Source organism: Anser cygnoides, chromosome Z (genome assembly GCF_040182565.1).
Source record: "Anser cygnoides isolate HZ-2024a breed goose chromosome Z, Taihu_goose_T2T_genome, whole genome shotgun sequence".
NCBI lineage: Eukaryota > Metazoa > Chordata > Aves > Anseriformes > Anatidae > Anser > Anser cygnoides.
In genome coordinates, this window is record NC_089912.1 from 42,770,839 (window position 1) to 42,790,594 (window position 19,756).

General features: G+C 37.1%; 1 protein-coding gene across 10 annotated transcripts in view; it reads right to left on the minus strand.

Annotated features, from left to right (window-relative positions):
• Positions 1 to 19,756, minus strand: part of NTRK2 (neurotrophic receptor tyrosine kinase 2) — a 202,410-nt gene that overhangs the window by 164,164 nt on the left and 18,490 nt on the right. For all 10 annotated transcript variants that reach the window (XM_048080554.2, XM_048080553.2, XM_066989061.1 and 7 more), the window contains exons 4-5: positions 14,213 to 14,281; positions 10,396 to 10,550 (exon numbers count right to left, since the gene is read on the minus strand). In XM_048080554.2, the coding sequence (XP_047936511.1) occupies positions 10,396 to 10,550; positions 14,213 to 14,281 (224 nt within the window). The remainder of the gene's footprint in view (positions 1 to 10,395; positions 10,551 to 14,212; positions 14,282 to 19,756) is intronic.

Here is a 19,756-nt window from a genome sequence, read left to right on the forward strand (position 1 = left end):
ATATTGGACTTGCCAGTAAAGCAGTGAGACCAAGGAGCAAAATCTGTACTTACAAATAAATGCATACAAAAAGATATAATACTCCCTAACAGATACATATGCTCAGTATGTGTACTCAGAGTAGTGTGAGACCATTTATAAGAGTCAGTAGCATTTTGACACCTACAGTACTACAAAGATATTCAGCCATGCTGCACTTATTCCTAACTTACTTTGGCTAAACACGGTGTTTTAGATGAATATCACTTATGTTAATAGATGCACATTTAAAAGGACTTTGTATATAGCAATCAATGCAAGCAACCACACGACAGGTTCAAATGGTTTTGTATACTGCCAGCACAGTGAGTTTAGACTGTACCACAACAACCCACACAAGGTAGACATGACATCATCTTCCCACAAGTCTCATCCTGATATCTGTCAGACGGAGATTAGCCTATGCCCCAAAGCTTGACACATAGTATTTCTTTCAAACTTTGATAGCATTAATTATTATAATTCTGGATATCAGTAATAACCTTGCTAGTATCTGATTTATTTTTTTAAGTTTGCTCTGTTCTTAGCCTTAATAGCTTTCTACAGCAATGAGTTTCACAGATGTACTGTCCAGACTGTATGCAAAAGCATTCCCTTTTACCATATCTGAAATTTGTTTCTGAATTTCAAATTCATTGTGTGCTGTCCTAAGTTTAAGTGTAAAACTTCTCTTAAAGTGTTCTAAGAGGACAGAAAAGAAGTTTGTGAATGATCTTCTTAAGATCACTCTATTTTATTTGTTTTTCTCATGCCCTTTTTCTTTTTAATATCTATTCAAAGCTTTCCATTCTCTCAAAAAATAGGAGAACAGAACTTGCTATTGAGGATTTAAAATTGTAATGTTGAGTTTAATGGATGGATAGCAAGGGTACACTAAAATCTATGTGTTTCATTATGTATAGGCATACAATAGCCAGAGAAAATCTGTTTTCATATTGAAATTGATAACATTTTATTCCAGGGAATAAGTAACTGGATTTGAATAAGTAGTTACTTCCACTCACCCCAGACCAATGGGGCAAAACAGAGGCAAGCAGGAGGGACTCATTTATGCCCAGTGAGTCTCCCTAAGTATCATGTCAGGCTTCAGAGGGAACAAACCCTCCCTTAAGAAAGGGGGACCTAGTTACCTTCAAATCAGTGCAAATCAATGGCCTGAGGCCCTGTTATAGTGGAACTGTGAAGAATAACTAGGGAATAACTCATATATTCAGAGTGCACAGCTGGGACTTCAACAATCACAAAACCAAATATTTTGGCTAAAATCTTATAAGGTTACAACAACATTTGACTACACAACTGTTAATGGCAATTAATAAAAAGAACATGTCTAAATTCCTACAGCTTTCAAGGACCTCATGCTGCTACTTACTACTTTCTACAGAAAAGTTACACTAGTTTTGGTAGAGCCAAACAGTCACTGCATCTGTGAAAGGAAGTGTATGACCTAATTAAGAAGCAACTGAGTATTAATGCAGATTATGGTCAGCAGCTCAACTCTCAGCACCAAGTTCATATTCTAGCCAATGTACTACAGCAACTTCTAGAAGAACAGTGTTGTAAGCAAGGAGAAATGATTTTACCATTACACCCAAGATGTTGCTTCATTGTTTAACTATCTTAACAGTTACAAAAATTTTTACAAAATTATTTCCAGATTGAGTTTTTCAGTTTCCTTTTTCATCCATTCAATTCTGAGATTTCTTCAGCTGCCTGAAAACCTTAATCAAAAAGTTTTCTCAATATGGTCAGTTACCATCACTAATACCTAAAAAATGACATGATGAAGAAATGAGTACCTGAGAGAACACTATAAATTCAATATTACATTCATTTATGCCCTCCTCTGCACATTAAACCCCTGATTTTCATCAGCCTGTCGACAAACTCCCACGAGTCTAGCCATAATGCCTTGTCACTAAGTGGTTTTTAATGTGGCCCATGACATCTCTTTTTAGTTTGGCACATTTTTGCAGGTCAACCTGTTCTGTGGTAAGAACAAAGAGTTTTCAAGAAAAAAAAGACATTTTTTCCTCATAACTAGTCAACTGCATCTGAATTTCCATAAGGCCACATTAATCCTTATCTTAAATCCCTAATCATTTTTTTTAATAAATGTATCAGACCCAGAATGATTAAATTAATGCTAAGGCCAGCAACCATCTATCAGACTGAAGCATGTAAAGGCAGAAACACTGATTTATAATATATCTTCTATGATTCATAAGATACAGTGTCCCAAATCCAGTCTGCTTACTTCACATAAGTTTTAAACACAGTTCAAGTTTCTTGGCTCCCCTGCTTTTGCTTTTTCCCTCTAGGGAGAAAGTATTCAACTAATTACAGCACTACACTACAGCTTAGTAACACCCACTACTTGTGCTGTCTAGAACCTGAAAAAAGGATGGTTGACAATGCAATTTGTTAAGAACTGTGCACATGGATCTGCAAGTTTCAGAGACTTTACTGTCTCTAAACATGTTTTTATCAATACATGATATAAGAAAAATAAGGTTTTCTCATATAATTCCATTAAAATTCTGCCTTGTTTGAAAATACAGGAATGTCTACAAATTCTAAAAGTCTTTTCCTATGGCCTTTTATGGGTTTAAAAAAAACAACACAAAAAGTTGTCTAGTAATTCCAGCTATAAAGCTAGGAGCTGTTGGGTATGTGATTCACCTCCTGTGTTTCACTTAGCAGCTATCTGCAGCCAACAAACTCCAAGCCAAATTTCAGCCATGGGGTAAGCGGGCACATTTCCACCAAAGTCTGCAGAATCATAGGGCCAAAAATCAGCCTGACTGCATCTTTAGAGCACTGTAAAAAGGACAGTCCAAAAGGTTATATGCAAAACATGAAGAAACATAAATCATTGTTTCAATTTCCTGTTGCATTACAACCCCAGAATCAAAATGTTCAATACATAGAAATAATTGCAGAAATCTCACAGAAGCTATTCTAAGATGACCCCAGCCATTTTCAGTGAAATATATATATATAAGTCAAACAAAATACAGAATCAGAAGAAATGAGAAACACATACAAAACATTATTTTAGCAACCAGAGGATAGAGAAGCCTGCATCTTTCTGCTTCGCTGCTCTAACCATCACGCACTACTCTGCATTTCTCCACTGTAATTTTGCTATGGTGCAGAACACAATTCAGAACTTCTATCAGATTAAAATGAAGAGTAAAGGCACTAATCTAAAAGGTAAGGTGAAAGAAGGAGAAGGAATTCTGGCTTATGGCCCTTTTCACTATTTTATTTCCACAGTATATGCACTGAGTGTCAATGTAAACTAAAGAAACTGTCCCAGACAAAAACCTCTTTAGCTCTTGAGGAGAATATACAACCACTAAATAAAGCACTGAACAGAGATATGCTCTCCAAGAAGCACAGCAAATCTTGGTAGGTATTTTCCATATTGACTATGGTATTTTGCACAGGTCTGACAGGGTTAAGCTAGAATAGTCTCAAATACTATACAGGTTGGTGGTGAGAACATTATCCCTGAATTTGTAGGTTAGATTCTGCTGAATCCAGAGAAGGGTTACAAAATCCCCTCAAATAGCCACTAATTTCTTTTTTTCTTTTTCTTTTTCTTTTTCTTTTTCTTTTTCTTTTTCTTTTTCTTTTTCTTTTTTTTTTTCTTTTTCTTTTTCTTTTTCTTTTTCTTTTTCTTTTTCTTTTTCTTTTTCTCTTTCTCTTTCTCTTTCTCTTTCTCTTTCTCTTTTTCTTTTTCTTTTTTTGTCTTTTTCTTTTTCTTTAAAGTAAAATCAAATAAAAGGAGGAACTCTTGTTATGTCCTTTTGAAAGGAAAGGCATGAATTCCTACCGTTGAGAGAGACTGGGTCCAAACGTAGAGGATCCTTGACAATGCCTTGAGAAGAGTCCTTCTGCTCTGAGTTTAGGACTTTCCCATGCCTTTAGCCTTTCCTAATGAGCAGCTGGAAGGCATGTGCACAGTGAACAAGCTCATTTCAGACTACCTCTCACTAGATGTGCTTGCTGCCTCAGTATACCTTCTTAAAAGTCCTGCTCTCTTCCGTACCGCGACAGATCTGATACTCACAACACACACCTCGTCAGCCTATGGAGGAATGTCTTTCTGCAGGGAAGCAGAATGAGTGATGTGGCAGCTCACTGAGCCACCCAAATATGTTAAAATATTAAAAGACATCTGCCTCCAATCATGACATGCCTGATTGTCACATTCAGCTGGGAACTTTTACAGAAAATAATTAAACAAGTACAGCCTCTACCGGAAGACGATGATTATTTAAAGTATGCTTTCCCAGAGCCAACACACCCTTATTTTGCCTTTATGCACTCCATCACTCCCTGGTTAACTGAAATTATCACTAGAAGCAAAATTCTGCAAGTAGAGCCTGCCTGTGCCACCACGAAGAACACAAAACTTGCTAACCCATCTTCACGATTACAGAAGCAAACACAACCTCCGCAGAATGTTCAGGGTGCACAGCCGTGCTGTCTGTACATTTCAGACAGCGCTTCAAATGCCATCGTGAAAGCTAGGCAGGCAAAAAACCACCTGCTCTGTACCAGAACACGTTCACATGGATAGAGACCCATCTTCTGCACTCAACCTGTACAGACGCTTTGAAGCTTGCCGCTGAGTTTTCAGACCAGATGGAAGGCCTATGAGCTATGTGTCCAAGGCTTCTTTCCCTAGCTATTTCAGTTCTGGAACTTCTGCCCAGGCCCTTCCGTGTCACTAGGTCTGGTGTGGGTTCTAGCAGAACGATACTCATTAAGAAAGGATCTTGCAGCACCCGAACCCTTTAACTGACCTTGTCCCCAGTATTAATATCAAGTTTGCCTGCAAGAATTTTCAGATTATATAATTCTGTAGAGGCTGCTAATCTCATCACCACTTCCCTTGCTAACCGTCTCCAGCCATGTTTTCTCACAAAATTCCCTGAAAGATTAAGGAAATTAAATTACGTCCAGAAAAATTGTTCTCAACTGGTATTTAAGCTTCAGTTTATCCACATCAACTTTCAAAAGAAAACCAAATACATTCAGTGTAGTTGGGGTGAATACAGCAGCCACAAGTTTAATAGATGAACTGAGCTAAACAGCCTTTGTAATGCAAGTTAATCAGGTTTAAACTAGCTTATGCAAACCTTTAACAAACAGCTTCTTATTCGCTCAGTGCAAGGAACGTGGTTGCAATTCCTGTAGGTTTATCTGGAGAATTCCATGTGTGTCTAGAAAATAATGCTAATGTGTCAAATATTGCAACATGATGAACGCAGGACCCTGAAACAGAAACATTTTCAGAGAATGACATAAATAAGTAAAATTATGGGTTTCACTTTGATACCAAGTTTGCATATGACTGAAGTGATGTCTTTATGAATTGTCTCAATTTTTAAAGTGAGAAAGTCTTTTCTGTGGAATATGGCTGTCAGTCTTCATCACAAGTTACATCACAAGAGCAAAGTAGGAATACCTACAGCCAATAGCCATATTGCTGTTCTCCCTCGTTAGATCAGTACTCCACACTTATGCAGATGTGCCAAGTTAGGCACAGCGAATAACTTGGCAAATGTGTACAATGCATTGAGTTCAGGATCAATACCTGAATGGTCAAGAAACATTTCTTTTCTTTAGGTATTGTTCTACCACTTTATATTTCTAACCAGCTTTGTATTATAAACTTACTTCATTCAAGTTCATGAAGAAATTAAATCAGTATTACAAAATGAAATTCTGCTTTTTTTGAAAATGACATGTTCACATACACTGCATATATTCAACTAACATCATTCAGAAGCCCTGATTTGCATAGCATATGTCTAGACATCTGTATGAAAGTTAATGGTCACTTCATGAGCAGATCAAAGTCTGCACGCTCACAAGTTATGTACATGTCTTTGAAAATGAGATTCCTGTTGCCTTTTCAAATACCCATAAATCATTGCTTATTTTCCCTGAAAAGCTAGAATAAGGAAAATTATTTTAATTAAGTTAGGAAAATTCTAACTTAACTTTGGAGCAACAGTGAAACCCTACTACTGTCAAAACACTTATAAAAAAAAATGCAGTCCATGATCATAGATAAGAATTAAAACTCTTACAGAGAAAATAAGAACAGTTTGCCACCATACATCATGCATAACATCTACTTCTTGAGCCAAAATAAACAACACAGGCTGGAGAGCCCATGAATATTCTAAAAGGTAAACATGGAGAATGTTTAAGGCTTTTTTTAAACTCACTTCATTCTGCCTGTAATGTTCTCTTCCTGATACTCTTATCTGTGAATTCTGGCTGATAATGGAAAAAGATGTCAACACCCACTGGATTATGCCTTTGCTTGTGGTTTTAGACTGCATTGTACTGTGACTGCCTAAGAACTAATGCTTATTTTATTGACTCACAAATACTACAAATCTTTTCTGTAAATTCGAAGAAATAAACCTGTCAATCCTTCAGTTTGCCTTTTTCCCCCCTTAGAATTTATAACTGCCTGCCTCCAATCTGATATTTCTTTTACTTATTTACCTCTAGGACAAAAATCTACCCCCAAAAAGAGGCTGAAATGAAGCCAGACCCAGTCCAGTCCATTTATAATCATCCGAAGAGTTGCCTGTAAAAATGTCATGGCTTTCCCAACAGAGCAAGAAATGGACAACCCATTTCTGTATGTTGTAACTCTATATTACAGCAATGACTTCTAAAATTCTGTTAGTTACTTACAAGAAGCAGCACTAAACTAAGATCAACACCCACCCCTTACAGTACCTCATGCACAAGGGAAGAGACAGAAAAAAATTTAGCAGTCATAAAAGCATGTCTTAGGTCAGACGAAATTTCTGCATATATAAACAAATAGCCAGTCTGCACGTTTGCTATATGTACAACAAATTGGTACATGAGAATAATTTGCCACTTCGTTCGGTATACTTTAGCTAGCATGTATGACCAATGACAGACAGAAAACATCTGCAGAGACAACATATGATAAATAAGCACACAATGCTGGTAGAATAAACAAAACTGAAAGCCAGATCAAGCCCCACACCAGCATATATAAAACAATCTATCTGATTAACTAAACTGGCCACATAAGGCAAAATAACATAACCAGACTGAGATACAGAGCAACAAAAAATCCATATGGGAATGCAAATACAGCTGTAGAAGCCATGCCTCCCCCAAAAACACAAGAAAAAAAAAGACATCTCCAGTGTCAGTGAATTCAACAGTAATAGCCAAATGATTGAATGATTTACCAGCAAGAGCAACCAACACCTTAATAATCAGTCTCAAAGAACCTGTTTTTGTCTCCCTAGCATTCAGTGAGCTCCAGGTGATGTGCAAACTGATAGACTTTCAAGTGAGTTTACCCTACACATAGAACATGTCTTGTTTCTACAGACTTAACACACCAGTGGCAACTGCAACCATCACTTACAGAACTAGTAATGAGACCCAAATATTTACTTATTTACTTCGCATTCTAGATTTTCTAACACAATTTACCAGGTGGAAACAACCCAACCCAAAACAAAACAAAACAAAAGGATGGTCTAGGCAGCAATGCTGTCAATGTTATATGGACAACCAGCAAATGCAGCAAAAACGGAAGAACTAATCACTACTCAATCTCTACACCAAAAGCTTTACTAAAACTACTGTGGTAGTAGTAGATAAAAACTTTCCATATAGTAATTAAGTCTGACTTTAAAACTGAAAAGTATCCAAACATTTTCATCATACATAACCATATTTCAAATGCAGTTGAAAAAATAATGCTGTGAACATCACAACAACTGATGGACACTTAATACTGCAGCTGGAAATGATCTTCTAGTGAGTCAGCATACCTGATTTGAAACCTCAAGAAAAGAAATCAAAAACTTGATGGCATCTAAATTGCAACCAACCTTTAATCAGCACGTTAATGAACATTTCCACCATATAAACAATAAGTAAAGTACCACAGAACTTTGCTAATTTTCACATCAATTATCTACAAACCAGAGCCTTGTGATCAAGAAACCACAGTGGTCTCTTCCAACTTCCCAGCAAGAGGTTTATTAACAGCCCACAGTGGCGAGATGTCCTATCAGTTCCTAAATCAAAAAAAAATTAACAAACCAGAGCAAAGGGATGAAATCCTTTTATTAGTGGAGAAAACTAGAAAATGTTTTATTAACAAAATTCAAAATCTACATGCCTAAAAAAAATTCTCTTGACATCAAAGGAGCTAGAAGGGTCATGTAGTTCACAGGGAAAAAAAGAAAAAAGAAAAAGAAAAAAAAGCAATGACTGTAAATAACATATGTCAAAAGCTCAATTCTTCGTCTATTTCAGTTTTACTTACTAGCATCTCAAACAGTGCTAGAAATTAAATAAACTAACTACACCAGTAGCTTTATTTTTTTTTAATTGTCTTGTGCTTTTAAACACAAAAAAATTATCTGCAGAGATACTGAAACCAACAGCCATGCAGTGGACCTTTCAGAGCACAGGCCATGGTCATGAAGATGGTCATTGCTCCTCACCTGGGATTCCCTATTCTCTGCCTGAGAAATGGCAGTGTTGTCACCTTTACTAAAAACCTATGTCCTGCATTTGTTCATATTGGAAAAAAAAAAGGTAAATTAAGTTGTCTTTTTTTAAAAAAAAAGAGAAAGGAAAATAAAGGAAAAATACAGGTGTATAAGATCTAGCGAAATTCACACCCTGCAAACCAACATTAAGCCAAGAGTGTGAATCATTTGCAGGCCTCTGTGGATATCCATACAAATCTTCAGCAGAATGCAAAATTTGCCATATGCAAATTTCACATCTGAATGTCATATATTCTCACATTTCTTTCTCTTTTCCTCCTCTGTTTGGAAGTACTACATTTCCTTCTCATGTCAGGTATTTTAGTCAAGATGTGCCCACATGATGTGCACATGTGCATACATACGTCTACAGAGTATCAACAGGTCAGTGCCAAATCTATTGTGACTGCAGATGGTCAAGAACCAGGAGAAAGAAATAATGTCTAATAGGCTTAATCCTGGGTATTTACCACCAAAGTTTTCAGAGGAAAATCCTATCTGCCTGGCAGCTTCTAGATATGCCAGCCAACAATGTTATGAGAGACTATGCTGGGGTTCCTATTTCATACCAATTGATTTCAATCCACCAGGAGACCTTTCTATATCCAGCAGATTAATCTACCTTCTGTTCCATCCAACTGAGACTGGGGCTTGGTTCTATTTAGCTGGAGTTGGTATCATCTCCCATTTCAGGTAAAGCAGACCCTGTAGCACACAAGACCCCCTGAACAAGTTGCATGTTATTTTTCATCCCATCAGACACTATCATGATTTTTGTCCTGAATATGCCAAGACACCTGGCCCTAGCAGGATGCAGGACACAAGATTAATGGAATGGTATACGTCCATGACACACATTACCACCACTGAAGGCAGCATGTGTTAAGGTCTGCAGCACGTCTCTGCCATAGCTGTTCCTTGCTGGTGGCTGCTATCAGAGGGTGCTGTACCCTCCAAACACACAGTCAAGAAAAGGATGCTCAATGGATAGTGGAAAGCAAAAACTCCAGACTTCAGCAGGTCCCATGTCGTGTCAGAAACACCCAGACTCTGTCCCTCACCCACAGAAGAAAAGATATCTCTTCATATGGTGGGTGAAACCACTTTCCAGCTGTCCCATATACAGGAAGCAAAACACAGGGAAGGCCTTGTTGTGATATTTTCCCACTATCTCAAAATCCACATAAGCTAACTGAAAACAATATGTTGCAAAATATTACAGACCTAAGCTTGCAATGACTCTTGCATAAGTTATATGAGTGAACTCAGTAGACTTTTATCTGTGTAGCAGAGCTATTCCCTAATTTGTTGCTGTTAGCAGTCAGTTTTTCTGAATTTTCCTCTTCTGTCTAGTACAAGAGTTTGTAATTTTGAAGAAAAGTAAAGATTACATTAACCTCAAATAGCTTAAAAAATGAAGGAAGAAGAATTTTGTGTCTGTTCAGCTTGGAAGCATTATTATTTAGTTTAACAAAGGCACATACTTTTTATATAATTCTTGTGTGTTATCTATAATTCATGTTCTGTTTTCCTGCACTTGAATAATAGTACATTTTTAAAGGATCAAGGGAAAAAAAAAGCTGTAAGTGAAGCTCCCAGAGTTATTCCATATGGGATGAAAGACAGTCACCGACTGGTTAATAACTCCCCTAAAGCCTTTTCCTTTAGTAGTGCTGTCATCATCCTGAATGTTATCTTGTAAAAGAAGTTTGTTTTTCCTGTCTTACAATTACTTAGCAGTAAATTTATTTTAAAAGAATATTACCGCAGTTTGGGACCTTCATATCCATCAAAGCTGTCCTCTTGTTGTTGTCATCTAAACAATATAAATCCTGAGTTTCTGTGTAAAACTTGGTCTCTTGAAATTTCTTGATCCACATAATTTCACAGGAACACTTGAATGGATTGTCCACCAATATCCTACAGAAAAAGAAAAAAAAATAAGAAAAAAGAAAAAAAATGTATATATATATATATTTAGAATGCAGAATGTATCATGCATGTAGAAAAAACTGAGAGGCAAGAGAGCTCAAAGCTCTCAGCTGGGTCAAAGTAGAAATTGAACTTATTAGTTAAGAAAAGTAAGGACCAAAGACCTCACTGCAATGCAAACTTCAAGTAGGTAACTGTTGTCTTGCAGAGAATGAAGCCCTAATTGCACTGAGAATCCAGACTGCCATAGATCTGAGAGATCACACAGGGGGTTCAACTACTATCTCCAATCCACCGGTGAAAATCAGGAGCACATAGAGAATTAGACTTTCCATCAAAAGTTCCATTTTATTTCATAACACTTAAGCAGAGACCAGAATTTCTTTGACTTGATGATCTTAGAGGTCTTTTTCAACCCAAGTGATTCTATGGTTGGCACTCCACTCAGCTACCTCAGAAAGACCACATCAGACAGGGTTTAATGCTCTTAGGTGAAGTAGGTAAATTCCTTGGAGAGTCAGTCATGTATTAGAGGCAAACTCTAAAGAACTCTAATCATAACAAAGCAATTTACCTAACCTTAAAGGTACATCCATTACACCACCAGAAAAACTCACAGTAAAAACCCTAAGAGATGTTATGATGAAACACTAACTGAAAAATAGCCCTGAAACAGAAATGTTTAGAATAATCTAGGTATGAAGTATGCTGTACAGAAATAAAACCACAGGTTAGCAAACTTACTAAATTCTACACAACAATATAATGCAATACAGCCAAACTGAAATTTGAACAGAAACATATCAATAACTACAGAAGAAGTGACCTGGTATGATTTTTTCTCCTACAGGCACAGATCACAGATGACAGTCACAGTGATGTCACAGATGAGATCCAATAAAGTCTCTGTGAGTGACTGTTTGAGGTATCTCATTAAAAGGAGCACAATTGTTCTTAACAGAATTTCACAGGTATTTCTGATGTACAGAAACGACCTCAAGTTGTTCACCATATCTGTGCTTGTAAATACAGGAGGGTGTCTCCTGAGGATGTGAAGTGTGCAAATCATGAAAAGCTCAGGTTCTCAGAGCTGTAACCTGTTACCCCAGAAGTCATCTGTACTTCTTTGAGGATAAAAAGCTGCAGGGATCATCTTTGCAAATCTTTTAAGAGTAATTTTTATTCACAGCAGTCATCAGCTGGACTTCCACAGCACTACTGTATGGATAAGGGTTGCTTGCGCAACACAAGAATATGAGTATTAGGATCCCTTGAGCCAAAACCTACAATATGCATTTTCCAAACAGCAAGATTTACTTCTCATCTTCTGTTTCATCGTTTAACTTTTCTTTAAAAGAAAATTTTCCCTTAACCAGTGGCTGAGCAGTCCTTTTCTTCCACTGTTTTATTTTGTACTAAACCCATCAGAGGAGCTAGGCATATCATAGGCAGCATGCTGGACAGAGTTATGATGACCCTCCACATATGCTTGTATGAAAGAAAGAATCTGACCCAGTAGAGGGAAATTACGTCTTTATCTTGTTTGCTGTAATTTTACAGCTGCAGCTACAGCTTGTTCTAAAAGAAGAAGCCTTTCAAAGCAGCATCTCCTTCTCTACAGTATCTGGTGAATATCTCCTTCTTCACCCTAGCCTGAACTTTTCATCCATTTATGTTTTTATTTACAAGTGTGCTAACAACAGGATACTTGTTTTCCAGATTTAGAGCCAGCTCCTCAGTGGCTATTTATGGCATCATTCCCTCTCATATTCCCCTTCCAACGCTCTTAACCCTCCTCATTCTGACTTTCCACCTGTGTATTACCTATTTATCAACAGAATAGTTCAACTGATAATAGTCTTACCAATGCTTTTCCATCTTTCATACTCTACTTTTTCCCCCCTTTTTCTTTGCCTTACATTTCTTGCATCATCTCACTTAACAGTTACAAACAAAGCAACACTGACTTTGTTCTCCTTCAAAATCTCTGCAAGCTCTCACTTCACTGACAACCTAAAAGAAACTGTTCAGCTGAGATGGAGAGGTTCAAGCATGGTTTGATCTGTGCTTTGGAATAAACTTGTTAATGGCAGCAGACTAAGTCCAAGGAAGCACCTTGGACTGGGATCAGAGTATGCCTTCAAAATTGTAGTCACTTCCTTTTTTGCATACTTCCTAAGCTACAGAATACCCACCCTTACAGTTCCACACACGGAGTGGGGCAAAGATGACCCCATTTCTTCACTAGCTGATTAGATACATTAGGAAAAGCCTAATCAATGCACACTGTACATTAGTCTAAGTCTTTCATTCTTTTTCTTTGAGGTCATGACAACTACAAAACATAGAAGTTACAGACAAACACACACTAACAGTGGCTTCTGGCAGAGATTAGATAAGGGACTTCAGCAACAACAGGCCTATGCAGGACATACAGCATTGGGAGTGCTCTGCAACTGCCTAGTCTTTCCATCAGTGTATGCAGCAACAGCCAAGTTACGAAAGAAAATTCCAGCCAGCAATGTTCCCTGGGCTGTAAAGAAAGCGATTATACAAACTTAATTATCAACAAAACATACCTAAGGGGCATAACCTCTTTTTGATGCTCTGGGATTTACTTACTTCATTTCTTACAGGCTGAAATCCACCAGAAGAGGTTCAGAATTCCTAGGCTGGTGCTGCAATTCTTGGACTGGCATTCAGGCAAATTCTTGACCCTGCTTTGAGCTCCAGGAGAGCAGCCTCTCTCTGTTCTGCAGCCTCAACCCTGCCCCAGATTCTGCATGCTCTCTGCAGTCCCATGTGTTAGCAAAGACTGCACAAGATGACTTTTTTTTTCATAGAAACACAACTCCAGGCCTTAGAAATTTTCTCAGAGAAATCGCTGAGGATAACCATTAATCAAAGCATTATACAAAAGACAGCTTCTGCCTTCCTTATGATCTGTGTCAATACCCCCAGTTGCAAAGTCTTTTGTAGACTCTACCTTTTCTGCAATCCCCAAATTTAACAAAAGAAACAAATACAACAATACCTGCCATATAGGCGTGTTACATCCTTTTCTCCCTTTTTTTTATTCTTTAAGTACAAAATTGTGGAGTGTACACTAATACAGAATATCTGCTTGAAATAGCAGAGAATAAAAATATAATACTGAAACAATCAAAAATTATATGTTTGTCAATGCTTCATTACCAAATGATTTTATAAGGTACAATGTAACTCAAAGAGAAAGTAAAAATATTCTTCAATAGCCTACCACAATGATAGCCAACTGTGGGGCCAATACAATATAAGAATTTAAGACAGAGACTTCATTTGAAGATTTGGAGATAGCAGTGTTTTTACTAGCTTAAATATTTAATACAAACACCAGTCATTTTGTGTGAAGCAATCTCATAATAAGAATATTTTAAAGCTGAAGGGAAGAGGCTATTTGAACCTGAAAATTTGTTTTAAAACATACACCTGACCTCCCTGAAGCCCTGGAATGAATCTCTGTATTTACGTCTCTGGCATTGCTGCTTTCTTTGAATCTCAACTTCATTCCTGATCATTGATGGATGTCTACCTTCAACAGAGCAAACTTCAAAGCCTTGTTTTTTCATTCTAGCCACAAATAAGCTTTATTTTAAGAAGCGGTAACTTACAGATCAGACAAACCAAGATGGCGAAAAGGTTTCTTGGACAAACTTGAGAGCTTGTTTCTGGATAAATTGCTACGGGAAAAGAGAAAGATTGCATTAATTAAGATTGCTTCTTCTTAAACTGGAGTTTGTGTCTCTTTAAATGACCAAGAACTCAAACCAGCTCTAAAAAGCCCTCACTTCTTTGACTACAGTTGGAAAGAAATGGTGCTAAGTCTCTATGGTTCGATTGGTTTCAAGCATTTGAATTTAGTCTGTATCTGAAGTCAAATACATTCAAAATCAAACTCAGCAGGGGTCAATATTTTCACTTTTAGCACTTCTGTTCATTGCAGAAAAGCAGCAGATTTAATTGTGTTTCAAAAGTATTTTGTCAAGTCCAGGTGTTAATTACATGCTCAATTTATTCATAAGTGAAATGGGTGTATCCCTTTCTTTGATGCTGCACCATACTCTGTACTCATATAAGCCCTTCTCACATGCTAGCACACATCCACGTCTGAGCCTTTTAGTTATTCTTTTCAAATTGCATGTACAATATGCACCCACATGGAAGATCAAAAGGAAAACTGTAAAATGCCTATATTGGGCTTTTTTTATGTCAATTAAGCACTTACGGTTTCCAGTGGTAATTAAGTGAAAGGTCCTCTCCCATTATGCAAAGAAATGTTCATCTGAATCAGAAATACTCCTCCCCTCCCAGGCTTACAAAATTGCTTTCTCCACCCCAACCCAAAATAATGTTGTTTTTCTATAGTCTTATCAGTCCATCAATTAAAGACAGTAAGAGCAGTAAGCTGTAAAACTGCCAGCACTACAGTGTAAATCAGTGTTCTGAGCCAAAATACCACGAGTTTTATGTGGTATTATAAAGGCGCCAAAGGGGCTTCATAGTTATAGTTGCATTACATTTAAAACCAAAGATTAGACCTTTTTTTTTTTCCTGACTAAAGAACACAGTGTTTACTTCCCAAACTTTCAGTTCTTGATTTCTGAGTACAAGATAATTTTCTGAGAAATTACAAGGACACGAGAATGTTTGTAGAATGTTCAACAAACATTCAGAAGAGAATTTTTATGAGATTTTATTTACCATACTTCTTTGTTGATTCCTTCTAGCAAACAACAGCCTGAAGTTTAGAAATTGTGTGGTTCTAATGTCAAACAACAAAATAGGTGAGCTATTATTTCTTTGTCATGTGAATTTGCCTGTCCTACGGCAGATGCAGGTGGACTCTTATCAGGTATATCAAAATTAATGTACAATTTGCACATATGACGGAAGTCATGTTTAAGTAAAAAATGTCACTATGATCTTTTCCCTAGTAAGCAGAAACTTTAAGTTTTGAGGCTGAAAGAAAAAAAGTTAAATCTTCATGTGGCCTTGAGCTTTCTCTCTAGCACTGAGGCAACATGAACCACATTAAATCTCACCATTCCATGGGCAGCTCTTCACTCGGCATGCAGGAAAACCCTTCTAGTTCTGGCACTGCTAAGCAGCACATGCCTTTCCAACAGGCAGGTGCACAGGCAGTTCACTGCTTTAGTGGGAGGCAATATATTCTAGATCACATGAGGACCAGGTTTGACTCTGGGTTCACACAAAGCAGACGATCCTGTACATCCATACCAAGAGGATCCATCCATCATACAATGGATTCCTCAGGAAAATCTCTAGCTGAAGCCATTTCATGTCGTACAAACTGTTTAACAAATCCAGTTTTGAAAAAAAAAAAAAAAAGTATCTCAATAGCTTTAGTTGTATTTTCAGACTTTTACCAGTTGTACTTGATACATACCAGAAAAAAAAACGTAAGAAGTGGTACAAAGAGTAACAGAAGTAAACCTTGTGCCCCTATTATTGGTCATGGCTTGATACATTTAGTAATTCCAAGACTGTAGTCTTTTCTTCCATGTAGTTTAGTGTCTTAAATTGACAAGTAATTCAACAGAAATTGTTCAGACACCATTATAGATTTAGCATTTTAAATAACACTTTGACAGTAAATTTACTGTTTTAGGGTTGGTTCTTTTTTTCGTAATCTGAGCACTTTATATTGATTATAAAGATACCTTCTGTGGTCTCTTTAATTCATGTTAAGTAAAAAAATCAGTACCAGGCTTATTATGGAGCAGTTAAGGACTTCACTCCACTTCCATGGAAGGAGAATATAAATTAGTTCCCCAGTTCAGCTACACACAAAAAGATCATCATGAGCAGCCCAGAGAAGGTCTGTCTGGGGTCCTAAAGACTCAAAAAAAAAAAAAAAAAAAAAGTCCTCTGGAGTGCAGAGTCTGGCTACACCTAAAAACAGGACCAGAGTTCAGTCAAAAGCACAACTGTATTTTACATACAAATATCAAGCTCACTTCAGACTAGCTAGCCCTTATACAATTAAAGAAAAGTTGTGGCAATTCAGGCAATGCAAGAGCAGCCTGAGAAGCTGCATAAATATCCACACAGCTGGTAACACTGGTGCAGATCTTCATTGCAATGTCATTGAGCCACTATACTGCCTATAACACTCCTGGCAAGGTGAGACAAGAAGGAGAGGGAACAGACAAAAGGAAAACCAGGGAGAAGACGTGAAGAAACGGCCATTCTGCTACACTCAGTCTCCCTCCACAGGCAGCTGTATGATCTGCCTATGGCTGGAGCCAACCCTGCTTTGTGCACACTTGGGAAAATCTGCAGCTAGGTCTCAAACGGTTTCATTTGTCTGCTTTTCCTAAAATTTGCAGACATACAAACATATCTTAACACCTAGAGTTGTATGTATACATTGCACGCAAATCTATGATTCATCAATGCAATTATAGACAGTCGGGCACATAATTATTGCTCTTTTTTAACATTTTAGGAAAAAGACACTTTCTGTGAAACCTGTTTCTATGTTTTAAAGGCACTGACAGAACACAATGTATATGTGTTAAACAAGTCCATTAAAATTACCGTTAGCAGCAGATAAACTTATAAACTACTGCACTACCAAACTAGGACTGTTTAATAGCTTGTTAAATGTGACTGTTGACTAATTTGAGTCTAAGGTCAATGAGAATACCAGACTTAGATGAGCAAGACTATTAATTCCATTTAAGTAACACCTATTAAAGCATTCTCTTCCTGTTTTTTATATTATAACTCAAGTCTTTTCATCATACATAACTCTAGAAAGATATTTGGGCTACAGAAGTTTGGCCAAGAAAATAATATAATGACAAAAAAGGGCTTAGGGAAACGTGTGTTAATAAGTTCCTTACAATCTGATATTTTTATATGATTCAGAATATAAATGGTACTTTTATATCATAAAGCTCCTTAGCTATATCAAAAGACTTTTCATCTAAGAAAGAGAAAACTGCAATAGTGTCACCAGAAAAATTAAAGTTTATAGAGCTACCTCTTTCTTTAGGAAAATGTTTGTAGTTTTTGTTTTCTTTATAGGAAATAACATACTACTGTTTTAAAATAAAGTGCAAGACTTCTCAAAGACCTGTACAGGTTACTCTTGCAAAGTAAAATGATTGCAGATCTTAATAGTCTTCACTGTCCCAACCAAAATGGGGGCTACGCCTCATTCTCAGTGCTGTCAACAGAAGTTTTAAGGCTGATGACAACAAGCACTTATTCACTGGGGCTTTTACAAACATTTTAGTGTGCATCATGACATCCCAGAGAAAATAAACTAATGATTTTTTTGCAGGGATAATAGATCAGCCTCAATAAAAAATGTCTGCACACTTACTGCTTTGTCACGTGTATATAAAGCAGGTGGTAAAGAAATCCTGTGGTGTTGTCACTTAATATTTTCCGTCTTATCAGGACTTATCTTGTTTCTGCTAACATTACTAATTTCCCACCAAAACAGAAAATAATATGAGACTGAATAAGTTCCTGGTTCACAATGTAATCATTCTGAATCAGGATTCCACATACATCACTCTAACAGATATCAGTCAGCCTAATTTTTTTCCAACAGGCAGTTCCATGATCTAATAAATTGTGATTACCAATAGAAATGCATTCCATGTTTGCCTGTGTGAAGAGCTGAAGCTCTTCCTGTGTCTGAAGCATTGTAAAGACACCTTGTTCACATGCCTTCTCCATTACCTTTTGCAGTACCTACTTGCCCATACAGCTGGGAAGGTCTTTGAAACATCCATCTCCCTTGCTGCAAATTAAACTCATTATTTATCATCCTACACTCATGGTCATGGAGCAAACTGATTGCTCTGTTCATCATAATCACTCTCTTTTTAAAGATATGAAGATGTATATTCCCTTACAATCTTCTCCTATTGTACTGAACATGCTCTGTTTCTTAGTTTTCTTAAATGATTTGCTTTACAAAGTCCTCTGCTGCTCTTCCCTGTAATATCTTTCTAGACAGGTAGATTTAGTGTCCTAATCTCTACACAGTATTTGGATACATGCCTTCCCAGCAGCTAAAGTAATGGGAAAAATCTAACAAAAAATTCCTTTTGATCCCAGACTGTTCTGGTGCATAAAGCTGAGATTCTGTCCCAGCATAGCCACTAAACCTTTGTCTGCAGCTGTACCTCTTGGCCAGTAAGTTTTCATTCCATATTTCCTCAGTCAGTGCACATGCATTTGGCTTTATGGAATTTTATCTTTTACAATCATAATCCACTGAGTAATTGTCACACAACTAAACAAACGAATTTGCTCCTGGAAGATATTTCTTTATATCACCAACTGATTATAGTAAAAGCTCTTTACTTTATTCATGACTCTATGAAGTAATATGTAAGCATCATAGGCCAGCAATGTCTGTTTCACTCTCTTCTACTGACTGTTCCACATTAAGGGCAGCAATTACTGTTTAGGCAGATACAGATATTCACATCCACTTCCCTCCATAAATTAATTGCTATTCTTTGGAAAACACAGGTGCAGAAAGTGATTCTATTTTATTAACAAAGCCCTGAGCTCAGTTCAAAAGTCCTTCCATATAACAAGGAAGCATCTTGGAAGCCTGAGGCTTGGCCTTATGTCATCTTGATCTCATTAGGACCTAACAAAAACAAAGGTTTAAGTAAATGCTAAACATATCTAACGAAGATGGATTGACTGAAATATACATTTGCATATTTGGCTAAAACAGACTACCCATGAGGAACTGAGTCCTACACATGATCTCAACATCTTGTAGGACCAGATCCACAAAATGTAAGTAGCAAAGTGAACTACTCTGTGTCTGTCTCACCAAACAGAACTACAGTCCTTCAGGGACATCTACTTACACACACATACAAAGACAAAAAAAAAAATCTTTCTTTTTAGGTGATCATTTTTCTCTGTAGTTTTATATATTAAAAAAAAAAAAGCCGAATTCAGCCTTTGCCAAATCTGAAGTGTAAGTAAACTAGAAAAACACAGTTGAAAAGCTGCACAGACACCAGCTCTGTTTCCTGAACTGCAAATTGCAGTTGGCTGTGAAAGTAACCTCATTCTTATATTCTGCTTTAGATGTACTTGTTCAGATCATGAGTGAACTTCTGAAGTGAATCTTCTGTCACTTACAG